This window comes from Maylandia zebra, linkage group LG9 (assembly GCF_041146795.1).
Source record: "Maylandia zebra isolate NMK-2024a linkage group LG9, Mzebra_GT3a, whole genome shotgun sequence".
Classification (NCBI taxonomy): domain Eukaryota; kingdom Metazoa; phylum Chordata; class Actinopteri; order Cichliformes; family Cichlidae; genus Maylandia; species Maylandia zebra.
In genome coordinates, this window is record NC_135175.1 from 25,397,589 (window position 1) to 25,416,875 (window position 19,287).

At 39.6% G+C, this 19,287-nt stretch overlaps 1 protein-coding gene and 3 long non-coding RNA genes across 10 annotated transcripts; 3 read left to right on the forward strand and 1 right to left on the reverse strand.

Annotated features, from left to right (window-relative positions):
* The first annotated feature begins 507 nt into the window (after window positions 1-507).
* On the forward strand, window positions 508-2,174 carry LOC143420323 (uncharacterized). Its single transcript, XR_013100142.1, has 3 exons — window positions 508-556; window positions 756-843; window positions 1,548-2,174. It is a non-coding gene; the product is annotated as an uncharacterized LOC143420323 (long non-coding RNA).
* A 245-nt stretch (window positions 2,175-2,419) lies between these two features.
* Window positions 2,420-3,863, forward strand: LOC143420322 (uncharacterized). The gene is made up of 2 exons (XR_013100141.1): window positions 2,420-2,728; window positions 3,620-3,863. It is a non-coding gene; the product is annotated as an uncharacterized LOC143420322 (long non-coding RNA).
* A 43-nt stretch (window positions 3,864-3,906) lies between these two features.
* LOC143420321 (uncharacterized) lies at window positions 3,907-5,938 on the reverse strand. The gene is made up of 2 exons (XR_013100140.1): window positions 5,193-5,938; window positions 3,907-4,463 (listed from the first exon to the last, which is right to left on the reverse strand). It is a non-coding gene; the product is annotated as an uncharacterized LOC143420321 (long non-coding RNA).
* Window positions 5,939-8,222: 2,284 nt separating this feature from the next.
* LOC101464699 (poly(U)-binding-splicing factor PUF60) lies at window positions 8,223-18,590 on the forward strand. 7 transcript variants are annotated; one of them, XM_004551957.3, is made up of 12 exons: window positions 8,223-8,330; window positions 8,878-8,974; window positions 9,184-9,279; window positions 11,590-11,679; window positions 12,223-12,273; window positions 13,434-13,595; window positions 13,683-13,775; window positions 15,242-15,455; window positions 15,541-15,773; window positions 16,253-16,367; window positions 17,510-17,757; window positions 17,845-18,590. In XM_004551957.3, the coding sequence occupies exons 3-12, from the start codon at window positions 9,202-9,204 to the stop codon at window positions 18,142-18,144; spliced, it is 1,584 nt and encodes a 527-aa protein (XP_004552014.1). In that variant the 5' UTR covers window positions 8,223-8,330; window positions 8,878-8,974; window positions 9,184-9,201; the 3' UTR covers window positions 18,145-18,590. The 7 variants fall into 7 exon arrangements, with proteins under 7 accessions (XP_004552014.1, XP_012774776.2, XP_004552016.2 ...); XM_004551956.5 differs by having other exon boundaries at window positions 8,262-8,389; XM_012919322.3 differs by lacking the exon at window positions 8,878-8,974 and having other exon boundaries at window positions 8,229-8,330.
* Window positions 18,591-19,287: the final 697 nt, after the last annotated feature.

A 19,287-nucleotide genomic window follows, 5' to 3' on the forward strand; every position in this document is an offset into this window, starting at 1 on the left:
AATTTACCATCACTAAGCTACACTGATCTACGGATATATCCCTAGTGAAACCTAAAGGCAGGGCGAGTTTAGCAAAATCAAAGCACCCCCAAAGATTTCTTACTTTTTTTGACAATATTTGCTGTTTGTGTGACACACTACTAAAAATATAAAAAGTGTTATTGATGACTTATTTATGACGACGTTTTTGACGTGAAAACGCCTATTGCTCGTGTTCACACCGAACGCGATAGAGGCAGGGGCGGAGCGTGGGGGTGGCTTACGGGGCTTAAGCCCGGGTTGTTTTGTCAGAAGCCCGGGGTATTTTGGAGTGTAATTTTTTCATAGTTAGATGCCTGGCTGACAACTGTATAAAACAAAAAGTACACACAATATTCGAAGCACATAGTGCACACTGTGGGAATTTACGACTGTGCGTGAATCCCCCCCTGATATTGGTATGATCCAAGCTCAGGCGCTAAGCGACTGAGCGAGGGGGCGGGGGGAGCTGCTGCCCGTGAGTGCGCTGTTGGAGAGACGGAGCCAGCCATACTAAGGAGAGCTTAAGTTTGAGCAGGTACCAAAGCAAATCATTTGTACCGTACAAATAATGTAAATATGACGGTGCATCACGAAAGATTGATATGAAACTGATCACTTGACCAATATTACGTTACTTGCTCTTCAAGTGAATCAACAAATGGCAAAATGAAAAGCCGAACAAATGCTATTTTTTAGAGAGTCTTAGCTTACGTGTGTTTATTTCATATTTTCAGTTCTTACCCTCCCCGACTAATTCGGTTTCAGTTATGTACTGAAATATAAGAATGGACATTAGAGGGTTCTTTCAAAGAAAAAACTCAGGTAAATGTTATTTTATATATTATGCTTTGTATGTTGTTCAGTATATTTCTATGCAAAACAAGAGGGATTTCAGTACACAGCAGGATATTCACATTTGTAACCAGATATTTACACTTTAGGGAGAAAACATAAAACATTTTTACTGTACAACATCAATTTAGAGTAAACTTTTGTTTTAGATAAATATTGAAATATATTTTGAATTAGTTAAATGTCAGAATAAAGAGAGACAGAGCTGTCTATTTTTTATCACTTTCATTAAATTTAGGAGTACATGTACACTAAGTTTATTGTTAATAAGAAAACTCCAGAGGATTCCATTCTGAGCTGAAGAAGCTTCTGATAGGTTAGTAGAGTCCATGTGAGTAAACTGGTGGCACAGCTGTGGATGCATATAAGGCAAAACACAGAGCCTGTTTCTTTGACATGGGAAAATCAAGAGATGTCAACCAAAACACCAGGAACAGAACTGTGGAGCTCCATAAGTGTGGCTCAGTTTGAATACAATTTGGTGCCATTTGCAATTAAAAAACACAGACAGTTTCTCTCTTTACTCTTAAAGTTAACAAATATGTTTTTATATTTATCAATCTAAAAAAATAAACATTTAGTCTGATTTGATGTTACAATTAAAAAAGTGTTTGTGTTTTGATCTGAAGAGTTTGTAAATATCTGGTTTCAACTGTATATTTGATGATTGTCAGCACAAAGAGGGAGAGAGAGGAGCAGAGATTGAGATGGAGAATGAGGACAGAACAGAGATGAACAAGAGCAGGTGAGACACACATGTTAGTCAAATGGTTGCTTACTAAAAGTATCACTGTATCATAGGTACTCATGTATCTCGTACCTAGTGTTTCTTTTTAGGTTTGCTATTTTTCAAATTCTATATTTATTAAGTTCTGCAGGCTTGTTTTCACAACAAGGCTAAATAATTATATAAACTTTTCTCAATCTAAATATTGTACTTTGGTAGAATTAAATAAATAAGTGTAGTGCAGGTCTATGATGATTTTTAGTGCTACTATCATCTAGTTCTGATTGTGGTTATGTCTTGGTTAAGTCCTCAGTAATCCTGCTTTTGAACTGTTGTAGTCCTGTTTTAATTCTGGATCAGTTCTGGGTCTGGTTGAATTGGGGTTTAGTCCCTGTGTCTTGATACAGCCCCGACTTCGTTCTGTCTTGCTGCTCAATTAAAAAACTAGTTTAAGGTGTCCTGCATGTGTGATATATATATTTCCCTATATGAAGTCATTCTTTTTTGAACAAAACTCAAAACAGAGCCTATTAATCTTTCAGTCATTTCTACACCCCCCCCCCCCTCAAAAAAAAAAAAAAATCCCACATGCATACTACCCTTTAGGGCTAAGCCCCGGGTGTTTCAAATGTCTGGCTCCTCCTCTGGATAGAGGCAGGCAGAGCGTCAGGCTTACATGTAAAGTCAATGGAAAGGCGCGCTGACCCGCGATTGCGGCTCCCGCGAAAATTCGGAAGCAGATTTGCGTCGCGAAAACGCCAAAACGCCTGAAATGCGCGTGAGTGTAGCGCGTTTCAGGCGTTTGACTCGCGAAAAAAAACACGCGCGTGAGTTTATGTGTTGCATTTTGTGCATACACGCGTTTCGCGTCCCCGGCTCGAGTTGGAAAAATCTGAACTCCAGCGTCAAATCGCGCCGCGACAACCAATCAGGAGCCTGGTGACGTGGCTGTTACCTAGTTCAAAGGGGCAGATCCAGCCAAAGCCCTTTATTCTTCAATAGAAGGAAGGCTAATCAATGCCGTAGCAAACAACTCGGAGCTGTACAACACCAGCTGCTTTCTGTACCGAGACAGGAATATAAAGGACCGAGCTTGGAGGAAGATATGTGAAGAGATCGGGCAACCTGGTAAGTTCATTCATTTTTCTCAAGTTTTCTCTAAAGTTTTCACTGACCCGGGGAAGCCGCACAAAAGCTAGCAAGCCACCGCTATTTTCCCACTGACGTACAAATACCGTTCTGCTTTTAGGCATGTTGTCATTTAAGAATATATTTTATTGCCTCTTTTTTCTTAATTTTCATTTTATTTTTTTTGCACCGGACAGCATTGCATTCTGCAGCCTGATTGCCAAATCTGCTCCGTGTCGTGTCTCCTGCGCTTGCCAAATTTATCATGTTTGGTTTTGATAACCATCACGTCCAATAGAAAAAACAGCACAAAAACACCCATAACTATGAGCCTCATTCGGAAATAGACACCTGCACCGCGAGGGGAAAAGGCGCACGAAAGTGGCAGGCAGATGAAGACAAAACACGGCATAATAATACGTTTACGTTTTGCAATCTACAAAGGTTTGCACTTTGAGAATCAATTGTGAGAACTGTGACCAATGTTCATGTGTGTGTGTGGAAAACAGTGTATAAAGTGCGTGGCCAGGAGCTAGTTATTCTGAGAACCCCTGCTGCAATAAATGAGGGACCACTGTCTACTCTATGATTATTATATTCAACCTGTTAACATTTAATACTGTATTGATAGAACCAACTGATTCTGAAGCAGAGCATCCCCTGTTGCTTCTCCTGGCTCCCCAGTCCCTGAGCTCCTGCTGCTGCACCCACAGATATGTACAGCAAGCACTGATGCCTTTTTAGTCGGTGGGATTGCCTGTGATGACCTTTACTAAATATCTACAACCAATCTGATTATATCCTGTTTTTAGTTTGTTTGTTTTTTTCAATGTTGAAATTAAAATCTAGTAGCAGCCTTCTCATTTCTTTGTGTTTTGTGCTGTTTTACAGGCCCACAGGGGAGGACGGCTCCGAGGCAGATGAGGGACGGGTCCCAGGACGGTCCATCGGTGGTGGAGCTGGAGCCACACCAGTCTCCAATGGAGCATTTCCTCCTCAGCCTGGTTCCTGCTCTGGAGAGCAGCTGGTCCTTTTTATTCCTGTCTCTCTGTAAATACTTATATTTTATATATTTATGTTTAATGTATTTCTGTGTGAGAATTTTAATATTATTTCAAATAAATTTTTATAATGACTAATGTCTCAGTTCTACTACACAGCAAATGTTGGCACACGACTTGACACATGTAGAATTTATTTCATATTATACTAATGACAAAATATACTAATACAGTGGGATGCAGAAGTTTGGGCAACCTTGTTAATAGACATAATTTTCCTGTATAAATCGTTGGTTGTTACAATAAAAAAATGTCAGTTAAATATATCATACAGGAGACTCACACAGTGATATTTGAGAAGTGAAAAGAAGTTTACTGGATTTACAAAAAGTGTGCAATAATTATTTAAACAAAATCAAGCAGGTGCATAAATTTGGGCACCACAAAAAAGAAATGAAATAAATATTTAGTGTATATCAATGTGTGTGTCTCCTATATGATATATGGGGTGCCTTTGTCTGGACGTGCTTCCCATCCAGAGCTGCACAGCACAGAGGAAAGTTCCAGCGCTCCTGTAGTCCCTCTGTGATGGACCGCCAGTCTCCAGGTGAAGGCACAGCCATGAAGTCGTCCACTAGACAGTCCCAGATGGCCGTCGCTGCCTGGTGGTGATCTGACACACCGACTCTGTAACTGAACGCTTGGTGCTGAAGGAGTCCGCGGTGACAAGGAACCTGGACAAAATTGTTCAAAATCAGTATTATGTGTACTGCAGTTACAAAATACATTATTCAAATTCCAAAATACTTTGGTGATGTCAGATTTAATCACAAAACTTAAATCTTACATAAAACATTTTGTAATTATAAGGATAATTACAAAATGTATATTAGATAATATCTAAAACAGTTGTGTTTTGTTTTAACTTTAACATATTATAATTTGATTGGTAGCAACTTTCACAACTACAGTGAGCCAATCACTCATAATTCCTAAACATGTCAATCAGGTAGGAATGAAGTGAGACATTAATAGAAATAAAGAGTTGTATGTTGACATGTAGCCCTTTCCTTGCTTAAATCATTAATATTTTTGAAAAATTAATCTGTGATAAGACAGCTTATCAAGATAGAACCATGTAACTAGAGATGAACCAAACTGTTCACAGTTTTATCTAACTCTGTTTTAATAAAGGCTGTGACCCCTGCTATAGAGTCTGACAGCTGCAGGGATTATATACAAATATTCAACTATCCCAGAATTAAACCAGGTCTAAATAAAAAGGAGTGAGTATCACTACAAGGTTAACTCAGTGGTCCTAATGCTACAGTTTGATATCAGCAAACACCGAGAGCATTCACTGTTAGCATAGCACATCCATGTTAGCAGTGTATAAATGGATGGTTTAGCATATATTAGCACAGGTATCAATAAAGGACTACGTATTAAACACTTTTACTAACCTCAGGCAGACGGACAGGCGCTCTGCAGGTGGGATTGAGCGCCTGTAGTCGGTGTCTAGGCGGGCGATTCTGGGACCGACGCGGGACAGCAGGTCCTCAAACTGGCCGAGTGAATGACGGTGATAGCGCTGGAATCGGCCGTCATCCAGGCGCAGCTCCTGGAGCAAGTGGTGAAACTCACCAAACTGCTCACGCCTCTGGAGGACCTGATGGACCCAGGTACGGCAAGGATGTCCTTTACGCCGCTACTCTGCTCTCCACAGTAAATAGAGAAGGGAGACTCTCTCTTCAAGCGCTAGCTCGACAGCTGCCATCTTGCAAAGATACCGGTCTTGCAAAACTTCCTCCCACATCCCTCCCACATTTCCGGTTCACGCGCGTTAAAATATGATATTTTGGGGCGCGATGGATTTTTCTTGGACACGCGTAGAGGTGCGAATGTGCACGCGTCAAGTTAGGGGCGTTTGGGGCTTTTTTCACGCGCCCATCGCGTTCGGTGTGAACACACCCTTAACAAGCAGCGGTGCTGCCATAGGCACCTCACCCGTGCCAAAGTGCTCACAGGCGGAGGATAGTCCTCCCCCAGCTGCGAGGTACCCACGGCAGCACCCGCTGCTTTTTGAGAGTAAAAGCGATACCCGCTTTCACGTCAAAAAGCAAATGACTCGCGCATGAGCGAAGCCGCTGCTCCCGCACTGTCTGTAACCAGTCAGTTCTTCTTTTACTGTTATGCTGTTTTGTGGATCACAAGGTTTAAAACTACTTATAAACACACACCCACACACACAAAGTAACTACACCAGAGTGCCAATTTCGGGTCACTTTTGCCGGTCCAAGCCCGGATAAAGGAGCAGGGTTGGAATTGTGACATTATAAAACAATAATTGCTAAAACAAATTTAATTTGTACTTCTAAATAAATTCTAAATGCATTTAGGACATTTTTTACTCACTTTATGTCTCTTCCACGCTGTTATTTCTCTCTCCAACAACGTAGGTTACAATTACATTTGCATGTCCAATTATGCCAATTAGGCGATGACGTAATTTATCGACTTTTAGTACAACCAATGGCGATTTTCCTTACTGAGGAGTTGGCAACACTGCTTTAGCGCCCTTTCTGCCATGGTGGCTGAGACACAGCGGAGCGGAGGTGGAAGTGCCTGGCTTAAAACAGGACATATTAGCTGCATATAACCTTCAGTTACTCTTTATATAGTTAGGTAGGAGTCAGACCATGTTTCTTTTTAGCTGAAAAACATTACACCCAGGTAACCTGCAGTGTTGAAAACGTGTTCTCCGACGATGTTTGCTACAATACAATTCGTCCTCGTGTAGTAAAATCAGCGACATTTGACCGTCCTGTTGCTCCCATTGAAATTTATATAGCTTATTTAAAATCTAAAACTTAAAATTGTCCGTAGGCTGCTGTTGTTGCCACTGTCCTGTTTGAAATGGAATGAGAGAAGCTGGTTATTTTGTCATATGTGCCGATATTAAACCCCGGAGCAACATTCAGGTAAAAGTGTAAGATCAAATGATCCGTCAATAAAGTATAATGTTGGATCAGTGTTTCAATATTTATATCTTTTATTAGATGTACATGTGGTTTGGTTATTTGCCTTTTGTTTGAAAGTACACTGAGAGAGGAGAGTGATCTTAATAGTTTTTTTTCATATCAATGTAATTTTTTCATCCAACTGAATACAATCTATTTGTGTATGATTGTCAGACCAAAGAGGGAGAGAGGAAAGAGGGGAACGTGAGGAGAAAGAACAAGGTCAGGAAGAACCAGGTAAGTAAACAGAGAGGGAATAGTGACAGGCAAAACAGAAACTGTAAACTGCTTGAGAGAGTTGACCACCAAAATTGATTTGCCAATCTCAAGGTGAGGCGACATAGGTTAAAATAAAAGAAAAAAAAAATCTGCAGAGCCATAGTAGTATCTGCAGTAAAGATCTTTTCATACATTGTATACATTGTACCATAGGCAAAGTTGCCTCCATTTTTATAATTATTTTTTATCAATATTTTGTTCATTTCAAGGACTCTATTTTTGGAGTGAATTTTTATGTATCTATTGTATTATACATACATATTAAAAGTGAATCTCTGTCCAAAATATGCACTCGGTTTACTTCTTACTCACTATGATCATCATTCATCATTTTCCCCCAGTAATTAAGGTTACGATGTGTTTTTTTTAAATTCCAATCCATTCTTCTTTTGCAGCATTTAAATAACCTTTAGCAGATTTGATGGTTTTGTTACAGACTTTAAAAAAAGTGTTTTGCTTTTCTTTCACAAATGTGGGGAATGTACAAAACAATGATGTCATGTTTTGTGACGAGGACCCAGACAGAGAGAGACTTTAATTTAAGAATCTTATGATTTAATAAAGAAATCTGCAGACTTGCACAGAGATGGTAAAATGATGATGACTGATAACGGAGATGAAGACAACAGATGACGAGGACAGGGAGGAACAGGGGTTTAAATGCACCAAGGAGACAGTCAGAGGGAACTCAGGACAACTGGAGACATTTAAGGATGCAGGGACTCACAGAGACAGGGAAGAAGTCTCGCTGTGACGAGTTAAGTTTATCTTGCCTGGCTGGCCAGCTCTCTGGGTGCTCCTGCTAAAGGTTTACCGGATAGATCATCGGACAGAGAAGCAACTGATGTAACAGTTAGTGTAATATAAATGCAGGAGAATATTTTTTTAAAAATAAAATAAAATTACAAATTATGTTTATTGTGTTTAATTTAAGGAGATAGTGATTTGACCCTTACACATTGAATGTCAGTCCTCTAACCTGGATATACAGGACTGGCAAAATAGTGTTTATTCTTTAGGTTTTCTGGGATCTGGTCATTCTAGTGCTATCTAGCTAGAGTAATTGATTAAAAACAACACAACTGGAATGATATGATACATTAAATTATGAATAATGTCACAGAATAATAAATATAGCCTGAAGGTTGCATGGATAAAAGTGCGCATTAACTCCCGCCCCCCAACATCGCGAGAAATAGTGTTCTCGCGATATCTTTCATTGAAAATATGCAATTCTCGCGAGCGTTGACGTGTGCGGGCCTCTCCGAGAAGGTGTGCTTCATGGCAGTTACGGACACTGCGGTAAATAATTTCCTTGATAAAGAGGCACATTAACAGATTTCAGCTGTAGCGGTCGCTACGTAAGTAAAATGCGATGTATCTTAGTATTTAGGTGCACCGTGTGTTCTTTAAATTTGACGGCGTATCCTTGTGGAGAACGTGCAGATTAATTCACGCGCCATAGCAATGAATGCCTAGCATTAGCTAATATCAGCTAGCAGCAAAGATAACGCTATCTGAATAGAGACCAGGCCTTGCTAATCAATGCGGAGCTTCTTGTACTGATTGTGCCGTTGTAAGGTCATCCAAGTGCAACAAAGAGGTTGCAGTTAAGATTTATATATTCCTCAGTTAAAAAGTTCTTAGGGAAAGGTTGAACTTTAGCCCACTTACTACTACTTCACTCAGCTAACGTATACACAACGCGAGGCTAGCGTTCATGCGCATTACCCTGGCTCACTAAAGATCTGATCAAAGACGGCTGCTTATAGATGGAGTTCATTGTGAAATGATGCTAGCGCCCTGCTTTTGTTATTGTTAGTCTGAAGACGTTTTTTATTTCCCCTAGAAATTGTTGACTTGTTAAAGCTTCCCCATCAGTGCTCATCCCCTTGGGGGCTTTTCCGCCTCAGTCTGGTGGACCCAGCGATTAGCGGGTTGCGTAGGTAAGGAGCCCATCCAGTCCCGCCTGCTTTAAAAAAAAAATCCGGGTGTATGTCCTTTAAATGTTGACCCATTTAGCGATATCCTGTTCATTTTGAGATGATGTAATTTCTCATTGAAATTAAGTGCGAATGAACAGTGTGCACGTGCAGGGGTTTACGCTCTTGTTTCTCAGTGTTTTGTTTAAAGTGCTCTGTTCTCTCGACTGCAGGGTGGTGAAGCTCTGACGATGGAGAATGGACAGGGCACGGGCTCCAAGCTTGGCCTGCCGCCTCTCACCCCAGAGCAGCAGGAGGCACTTCAGAGGGTAAGACGTTAAACTATCTGCTAGTGATCATGTTATAAACAAATGTCCGATGTAGGGGTGGGCGCTAGAGCCTCAAAATTAAATCACAATTTTTTGCAGTACTGGTTCTTATGATGAAAGAAACAAAAGCTGTGTATTTTTCATTCTTCTTTTCCAATGAAGCTGCAGTCACTGATGACACACTTCCTCATTTGAAGCGTGAATCTATTGAAACAAGGTGCCAGTGGCAGCATTATAGTGCAACAGTAATGACACAGCATAAGTCAAATGTAAGCACAAAAGTAGAAAATAAAATAACTGCTGAACTCCATATTTTAACAATAACTAAAGGAACTTAATCTTGTAACTCATCAGGAGCTGCACAATATTGGCACATAATAAAAGTGAAAAATATTTTCTGTCTGGGGTGTATCTTTGGTCGAGCTTTTTAACCAGCTGTTTAAAGCTATCCTTTTCCGCAATGGAACTGCATCAGTAATTTCCATTTTTCAATTTCCATATTCACAAGGGGTCAAACAGCAGATAGTGCTGCATGTTTGATTTGTCAGATTGTTACATTGCGAGGCGCATAAATGAATGACATTTGTACAGCAATCATATTGCGATATGACACTTTTTTTCTTTTTTTTCTTTTTTTAAATATTGTGGAAAATTTTAAACCCGTGTTATCCCAGATCATATACTATGGAAAAGGCCTAGTCCAATGTTGTTTTTCCTTTTCCACTACTCGCCCCCTGAACTAGATTTACTGGCCCTTTAAATATATTTTTACAGGCACAAAAGGAAACAAAACCTCATCTGCAAAGTAATCAATCACTTCAGCTTTTAAATAGTTCATTACACCCCCTAGACTCATCGCTGCATGGTGCCGTCGCTGCGACATAGAGATGAGGTCACTGCTCTCAGCTTGCATCAGAGTTTTATTTTCATCTTGTTCTTAATTCATCATCTTTATCACTTTGTCAAATAAAAGTTAGTGGACGGGAGTAGCAGAAAATACTATAATTAATTTTTAACTTAATTCTTTACTGCTGTTGTGTTATCATTTTTATTGAGGAAGAACACGTCATTCTTGGCCTTAATCTTCTAATGTTTAACAGCCTCTTTACTTCTGTAATGTTTCTTTTCATGTGAAACTTGCCATAAACCAGTTATTAAACCAAACCAGTAACTTGCAGTTAGCAACAGGTAATGTGCTATTAATTTGAAATTTATTAACACTGGTTATGAAAATTTTAGATTTTTGTTTTTAAAGTTACCTCAACTATACCACATTAAGCACAGGGATATGTCTACTTGCAATACTTTTATTTCTTTTATGTCACATAAAACCCAACTTTCATAACTTTTAGTAGGAGATTAGAAGCCCCTTTCAGATGTTGAATGCGTTACCATGTGGGCTTCATCTGTCTGTTAACATGACTGAATTCAGACAGTGCTACAAACTTTATGGGACAAACCACAATACACCAAAAGACCTGTAATGAATTAGGTTTTAGTTTAATGACTCAAGTCAGATCCTGTTGGTTCTTAAAGGAATGTCAGTCTTCTTCTTTTGGCTAATTTTAAATAAGATATTAATGAAGTTACAGCTGTTGTTCTTCATGGTTAAACATGTGCCAATCTACCTGAAATCTTAAGGCACATCAGATAGGAGCCATTGATTTTGCTGCGGTTTCAAGATCAAGCAGTATGCAGTCAGACTTTAAGTGATACACCTGTTATTGGCTCTCTTTTACTAAGGGTTCCTGTAGTTACTTATAGGAAATAGTGGCTGTAATGTAAAGGTGTGTCTGAAAGAGCTACAGATGGCCGATACCAAAGTGTTTAATGTGCTTTTTAACTGTATGCATATTAATATCCAAGACTGAAAGTAGAAAAAGTAGCTTTTATGTGGGTGGATGAAACTATTACATCCCCGTATTTAAAATGATTTATCCCCAAATCTGACTAAAATTTGCAAAAAGAAGTTTCTAGAAGTCAAATATGCCAATGAACAATGAAACATCAAGAACAACCAGACTTTCCAGCATTTCAAGTATTTATCTTAACTGCACCATCTGCAAATATCTCCCAAAACCTGCAGTTATTCAACTGTTTCTAAACTGCAAATAATTAGTTTATTATTATATGGGAAATCCTGTTTTGTTTTGGGGTTTTTTGTTTTTTCCTCTTATTATACTTTTTAAAAATGTAGGATTAAATGAAAGTTTGGATTTTAGCCTAGTTTTTGCATGCCGTGTCACATAGATGAACTGATCTTTTATTCATCTGTGGAATTTACATGTAATTTCGCTTCTCCTCTCCCAGGCTAAGAAGTATGCCATGGAGCAAAGTATTAAGAGTGTGTTGGTGAAGCAGACCATCGCCCATCAGCAGCAACAGCTCACCAACCTCCAGGTGAGATGTGTGAAACTATCTGGTAATGTGCCAAACAAAATCTTTGTTGTGCATGTGTCACCTGTGAGTCTTGACTGTAGACAGAATATCATAGTCTTTTCTCGCACTGGTAATTCAGCCATCTCTACTGTCACAAGTCGGTTTGGGCTTAGCTCTTTGGGAAGTCTTGCCTTTCTTCTACCACGTGCTGTGAAAAAGAACGCATGTGTAGACCTTTTGCCCTTTGCTTTTGCCTTTTGTTCTCTTTCAGATGGAGACGATCATCATGAAGGCTTTGGTTATCATGTTAAATGCTTTGCACTTTTAAAGGGAACTTGCTTGTATTTGTTTATTGCTGTGTGGTGAGCTATAATTTAGCTAAAGGAGGTAAATCCTCTCTGTATATTGTTTAGAGGGAGGGTCTGATTATAGTGTAAGCCTTACTGCTTTTGTCTATTTAGCAAAGCAATGACCTTTTAAAAAAAAAAAAGAAAGAAAGAAAAGCAAAGCTAAGGGATATCTAACCTACTTTTCAGCACTTTTTTCATCTTTACTGTCTTTCAGATGGCAGCAGTGACAATGGGCTTTGGAGATCCTCTCTCACCTTTACAATCGGTCAATAGATTATTAAATTTTTTTTTTTCTGTGCGCATTCCCAATGGAAAGGACTGTTACCCTTCTTTTACTGTTGCAATAGCAACAGTCCCTGCCTTTTTTCCTAACCAAAGAATGCATATTTTATAAGAAAACATGGCTTTCAACACCTAACGTACCTGCGACTTTACTGCAATCTCTTCTGAGATGACTGACTGTTGTTAATTGTCGAAGCGCTTCCTTTGCTTTCTTGCGTTGCAGTGGGATATTTTGTTTGTGTATTTTTTATTATTTTTTTAAAAGAAGAAGATAGAAAAAAGGCTGTTTAAAACACTTTAAATGGCTTTTATAGGACTTTATTGGAGGTTTGTAAATGTGAGAAAAGTCACGTCTTTTTGAAAAATATGCATTTGCTCATTTTACAAAACAAAAAAAGCAAAGCTCTTGGCATGGGACAAAAGAGGGATAGCAATCCCTTTAATGGACCAAAATGAGAGAAATTGTGGGACAGGGCTATTTTTTGGCCATCTCAAAGTCAAGCTCTTTTTTTCTGTTAAATGAACAAGTCATCTTCCCTCGATGTTATACTTTACGAACTTATTTTTGTTGGTGACACAGTGAAAGTTAAGAGAAGCAGTAAAGGCGTCAGTAAAACAGAGCAGCTTTCAGGGATTAAAGCGCCCCTCACCTTAGACTTGAGAAGAAAGTTTCAAATGCTTTCATCAAGACTTTGTATGGATTTCGTTTGAACTCCACGATTACTTTTGTTACCTTACTTGCATCCCCGGACTACAGGTCAGTTACTGAAGCCAAAATTTTTGTGAGGGCTGTGCATGTCAATCACATCAATGTGTTTTCCTCCATATGTCTGTTCAGTAGTAACAGAATAGAGGACATACTGTAATCGCCTCTGATGACATCAGTGTTTTTTTGTTTTTGTTTTCTTTTTATAAATGTTAATATTTTTCCCACAAAGTTCTGTCCATTGCAGTATCCCATTATTACCCTATTTACCTGTCCAGACCCCCCTTTACTTGGAATTGGCCTCTAACAATTTTGGGGAAAGCAAGCACAGTAGAAAATACACATATATTCTTTCTGTGTGTGTGTATGTGTGTTTGTTTCTCCTCCTTTCTTTTACTCTCTAATGCTTATTATGTCTTGTTTCCCTTGGTTGGTAGGTGGCAGCTCAGAGGCAGCGCGCTCTAGCGATCATGTGTCGGGTGTATGTGGGCTCCATATACTATGAGCTTGGTGAGGACACCATCAGACAGGCTTTTGCCCCGTTTGGTCCAATCAAGAGCATTGACATGTCTTGGGATTCGGTTACAATGAAACACAAGGTCAGTGCTGAACTTTGACTTGAGACGTGGCGTAGATTGCAAAGAAAGTGTGTGCAGGTTATTCTTGACCTTTGTCTGACAATGCAGGGATTTGCCTTTGTGGAGTATGATGTACCAGAGGCTGCTCAGCTGGCCCTGGAGCAGATGAACTCAGTCATGCTGGGAGGACGAAACATTAAGGTATGTTGGTGTGGAGAAAAACATCTTTTAAGTGCTTAAGATCATGTGGACAGAGTTTGAATAGTTGGATACACCTGGGCAGGATTTCTGTCATAAAAGCTGTTAAGATCCAGTAGCTATACAGCAGTATCATTATGAATATTTTAAAACATTCAGAAAGCAAGACAAGAAATACTGCTCCTCTTATCGATACACATGGTTATCCATATCCAGACTTTTATTTTATTTTAATGCATATATATGTTGCAGTTAAGCAAAAAAAACTTGCAGGGAAAGAAGGGTGTTTGGCTTTACTGTTAGCTTCCTTTATGAAGAACAGGTCTGGAACAGACCAATGTCTGATTGTATTGTTGCAACCCTAGTTATAAGTGAACAGGTAAAAGTGTATCGAGACTCAACATTTCCATGTGTTTATTTTATTTTTTTTATTCTTTCATAACTTCATAGTTTTTTCCCAAGCTGTTTTTAGGACTGATGGCCCGCCGGTCGGGTAATACACTGGTGGGAACCCTACTGGTATTTAGATTACTTCCTGCCATTAGGAATATGAAGTCCTGATATGCAAAATTGCTTAAATGTATAATCTCAGTCACTTTATTTAAGTGAAAACACTAATTTGTGATTGTGCTTGTGTTTTTGTTAATTTTCAGGTGCGTGTTGTATGAATGAAGATGCGTGTGTAGTTTTTTGTTTGTTTGTTTTTTTGTGTGTGTCAGTGCGCAAGTGTGTGTTGGCCTTCCATGATGCCATCAAGGCTTGTGTTAGTGACCAAGTGACCAGTGGGATGCCTAGCAGCAAATAACATCGCTCTGTGCCCATGGACTGCTGATGATGGGTTGCGTCTGGTTGGTGTTACTTGGCCGCCCCATCTGTAGTACAGATCCTAGTCTCCCTCAGACGCTCGTCTTACTCGGGGAGCTCAGTTCTTTTGCAAAGGAGAGTCTGTGCAGCGCTAGCACCAAATATTCAATGCGTTCCTTTAGCCACTAGTTCAGACTGCAGAAATGTTGTGTTTTTAATACAAAGTGTAGTTTCTCTATAATAGTATTACAGCTATTTACAGGACCGGATTTGCATTGTAAATGAGTTGATATTTGACACCCTTATAGTCAGGTTCTTTTTAATTATTGATCCTCAGCTAGTAGATGTCTTTTTGTAATATCTGGCTTTTAAAGAAAGAAAGAAAGAGAGAGAGAGAGAGAGAGTTAAGTTTGATTTGGTTATTCTTTTGTCTAATGATTAATGTAATCAGTATTTTATCCTTGAAATTTTCTCCTGTTGGGAAAATGCTATAGTGTTTTGTAATTTAAAAAAACACTTATTAGAGGAGACGAGTGGCTTTGACTGAGCTTGGTGGCTGGTGAAAGTAAGCCTTGCAGGGACATAGAGCTTTGTGGTAGGTGCGTTCTCAGGTAATGCAGTAAAGGCTTTACTCAGTAGCCCTGGTGGTTTGATCTGTGCTATAGGTTGGGCGGCCAAGTAACATCGGTCAGGCGCAACCCATCATCGACCAGCTGGCAGAAGAGGCGCGTGCTTATAACAGGATCTACGTGGCGTCCGTCCACCCTGATCTGTCAGATGACGACATCAAGAGTGTGTTTGAGGCCTTTGGAAGGATCAAGTCATGCACGTTAGCCAGAGACCCCACCACAGGGCGACACAGAGGCTTTGGCTTCATTGGTGAGCTTGGGGGGGTGTCGCATTCTCTCGTACCTTCGTGTTGCTATAAATCTGCTACTAACTGCGGTTTTTATTTCCTTTACAGAGTATGAAAAGCCTCAGTCAGCCCTGGACGCCGTGTCTTCTATGAACCTGTTTGACCTGGGTGGTCAGTACCTGCGGGTGGGCAAAGCAGTAACGCCTCCCATGCCCTTACTGACCCCCACGACCCCAGGTGGTTTGCCACCTGCTGCAGCTGTGGCTGCAGCGGCAGCCACTGCTAAAATAACAGCCCAGGCAAGTATGAATCCCTTCCAAAGGGATTTAATGGCCTTCCAGGTAAATATGACACAGAACTAGCTAGCTATGACACCAGTACAGATAACATTAGCATTTGTACTTAGAGAAGGCCACTTTGTTGTCAGTTTATTATTGGTATTATTAAAAATTAAAAATGTAACCTTATTTTAATGCAGTTTGACGTCTTCAAAACTCAAACAGAACCTATAAACACGGTGAAAGACTCATTTGTTTTTATATGCTGTATATATGTTAACCTGAGTGGTAAAAGTTCCTCACCTTTACTGATTAGCAAAGCTCTTCCTTGTATAATGTCATAATTTTAAAAGTTTAGCATCACTGCTTAGATATTTTTGACTTGCTAAGAATACTTAATTACTTTTTAACCTCGATTCTCATTGAAGAGAGGCAATGTTGAGTTGATTGTTTGCCATGTTGTGTGATTGTTGACTGTGCTGCCTTGTGTTGTGTTCTGTGTGTTTCCTTTGCCTAATGTCTTCGGCCCCCCCTCTTTTAAGGAGGCTGTAGCTGGCGCGTCAGTCTTAGGAGCGTTAACTGCACCTCAACTTCTCAGTCAGCAAATGGGAATACCTCAGGCTGTTATGGCTGCCCAGGCACCAGGGGTCATCACAGGTATGCACCAAGACATGAGCAAGTCCTCTTTTTGTGCTAAAGAAATGGTTTTAATTTAACTTAGTTGTGCTGTTAAAAACATACAGCTTTAAAGACAGTGAACACACTGTTAGTTTGAACACTTTTAACTGCATGGCATCTGGAAAATGAGAAAATCAGAAGTGGCTGTAAACTTGCTTTCCTGTGAGAGTTATCTTAGTGACTTCATGTCTCACCTACACTTGAACTTCAAGTGACCCAGTGGCATCAGCCTTGTTTATTTGTGCCGTTGTAATATTTTTAGTCATGACAGTATTTCCTGCCATGAATTTATTAATCTGTTTCTCCTATAACTTTTTATACTTTACAGGAATTGGCTCATTGGTGTAATATGGATAATGGAAAATTGTGTGAGGTTGTTTGTGACCTCCTAATTGGGCATTTTAAGTATTTTGAGCTCTGAACTTTTCCGCATAAAATATTTTAAAACAGATGGATGAAAGGGTGAAACGGCTATAATAATTCATAGGGTTTTTGTTTTCTTTAACAGATGATCTAATACATTTCATAATACAAATAAGACCCTAATTTAAACAGGAAGTATTCCTGTATAAATGACTCTGTTACAGCAGTCACAAAAATAAGGGGTTGAAGCTCCTTCAATCAAGTGGACTAAAGGAGAACGGCGCGTTAAATTTTCAAATGATGGATTTTGTGTAGTGATGTCAGCATTAATCTCATTAAAATGATGTTAACACCATAACCGCATTAACGCAGCAAATCTCCGTTAGCGGGTTAGCGTCAACGTGTTAGCGCGGTTAGCTCATTGACGCCGTCCAGCCCCACGCACGGGGTGATCTGCCCTAACTCGCTTACTGAAATTTATGGCGTTAACTTCATTTTAACGAGATTAACGCCGACAGCACTAATTTTGTGGTAGAAATTTCAATAAATGAACCACATTTTCATTAGTCAAATTCAATTAGTCTGACATCTACCCTGGTGACTTGGTACTGTGTGTAATTTTTTGTTTGTGAGTTTTTCTGGTTGATATTTTTGACGTTGAGTTGATGTTATAGATGATGGGATTGTCTTATCCAGGACTAATAGTTGTACTGTGGACCTGCCCATTGTCACTGACTGTGTCTGCCTTCCCTGGAAAGGTGTGACTCCAGTGCGTCCTACCATACCAATGGTTCCCCAGGTCGGTCTTGTGAACCCCGTGCTCGCGTCACCGCCAGTGCTGTCTAATCAGGCTGGTGGCTCCAACCAACAAGAGAAGAAAGAGGAGAAAGAAGAGACGCTTCAGGATGGTACAGGGCAGGAGATGCTGAGTGATCAGGAGCACATGAGCATCTCAGGCAGCAGTGCGAGACACATGGTGATGCAGAAACTGCTTCGAAAATCAGAGGTGATTTTATTTTTTTAATCTAGGAACACTTATTTACTTCCTTATCATCACTTGTGTTTACTTTATTCCTGTCCTTCTACTCTGCAGTCCACAGTGATGGTGCTTCGAAATATGGTCGGACCAGAGGACATTGATGATGACCTGGAGGGCGAGGTGACGGAAGAGTGCGGGAAGTTCGGCTCCGTGAACAGAGTCATCATATACCAGGAAAAGCAAGGAGAAGAGGAGGATGCAGATATCATTGTCAAAATCTTTGTAGAGTTTTCCATGGCCTCTGAGATGAACAAAGCTATCCAGGCACTCAACGACCGCTGGTTCGGGGGTCGCAAAGTTGTCGCCGAAGTGTATGACCAAGACCGTTTCAACAGCAGTGACCTCTCTGCATAAAGTGTCGGAAATGGCTCACCAGCACCCATCTCCCATAACTGTCGCCCCAAACCCATCTCAGCCACAGTCACTGCAGCTAAAGATGCGGGCCTCTGAAACCTATTATGGTCTCCTCTTTGTTTTTGTTTTTTTGTTTTTTAAAATTGCTGTTGATATTAATGTTAAAAGCTCCATTTGGGAGATTCATTAAGATATTTCTGTGTCAGATTTTGTTTTTCTTTTTTTTTTTCTTTATTTTTGCTTTGTGATCTGTGAAGACTCCCTTTTGGTGCAAGTTTTGAATTTTTGTAATCCAATCTGGTAAAAGTTTAAAAGAAAAAATTAGTTTTTGTTTTCTTGCTTTTAGCCCCTTTTATTTTCTTTCCTGAAATTGCCGAACATGTAAAACACTTTTTCTTTGTACAATAAAGGTTATTGTTTGTCCACAAAAAGTGTGGCGTTTATAATCTTGTAGCAGCGTAACTCTTCAATTTATTTAGATGTATGAATAATTTCTTATTCAGTTGCTCATTAAGCCATTAAGTACAAAAAGGCAGCTACAACTGCTGGTCTAAACGAAGCAAGGTTACTTATGCAATTATGTAATTATATATTAATTATTAGCAAGATACATTATGTCAGCTAAGTCAAGTTCAAAGCTGGAAGGTGCCTTTGTTTTCAAGGGCTCGATCACTATGGTAACCCATGCTGACCATATAACCTGGTTCAGAGTAGGTTATGTTCAGATTTGGGTCTAAAATTTGATTCAAATGCCACATTTACATTAATTTACAATACACTAAAAGTAATGTGTAGGGTTTTTTTTTTTTTTGTTGTTTTTTATTTGGGGGTTCTGTCAAGCTAGCTAAGCTTTAGCTGGATTGACTTTTTTCCCCATTCATATTATGTTTTGAGCCACATGCTGCCTAAACTGATCTCGATAAAACCACTGCACAAGATATTTTCTGCTCTCTTTAGTATAAAGAAGTATTCATAGTCAGGCCTACATCAGTAAAAAGCCATATAAATATGTGCAGAGATTTTGCAAGTAAGCAAAAACTATTTAAAATTTTAAGATTCAAAAACCTTTTCTAGGTCTAGAAATACTTTTAACTCTACTAGACTTTTTCACTCGTGTAGTGAGACTGGCATCTGTGCAAAAGG

Bases quoted from the DNA above. Each gene is read 5' to 3' on its own strand.
- LOC101464699 (XM_012919322.3), top strand. From the start codon at position 8,256: ATGCAATTCTCGCGAGCGTTGACGTGTGCGGGCCTCTCCGAGAAGGTG. The intron at 11,680-12,222 runs GTGAGATGTGTG...ACTGTCTTTCAG, and splicing joins AACAGCTCACCAACCTCCAG to ATGGCAGCAGTGACAATGGG. The intron at 13,596-13,682 runs GTCAGTGCTGAA...CTGACAATGCAG, and splicing joins CGGTTACAATGAAACACAAG to GGATTTGCCTTTGTGGAGTA.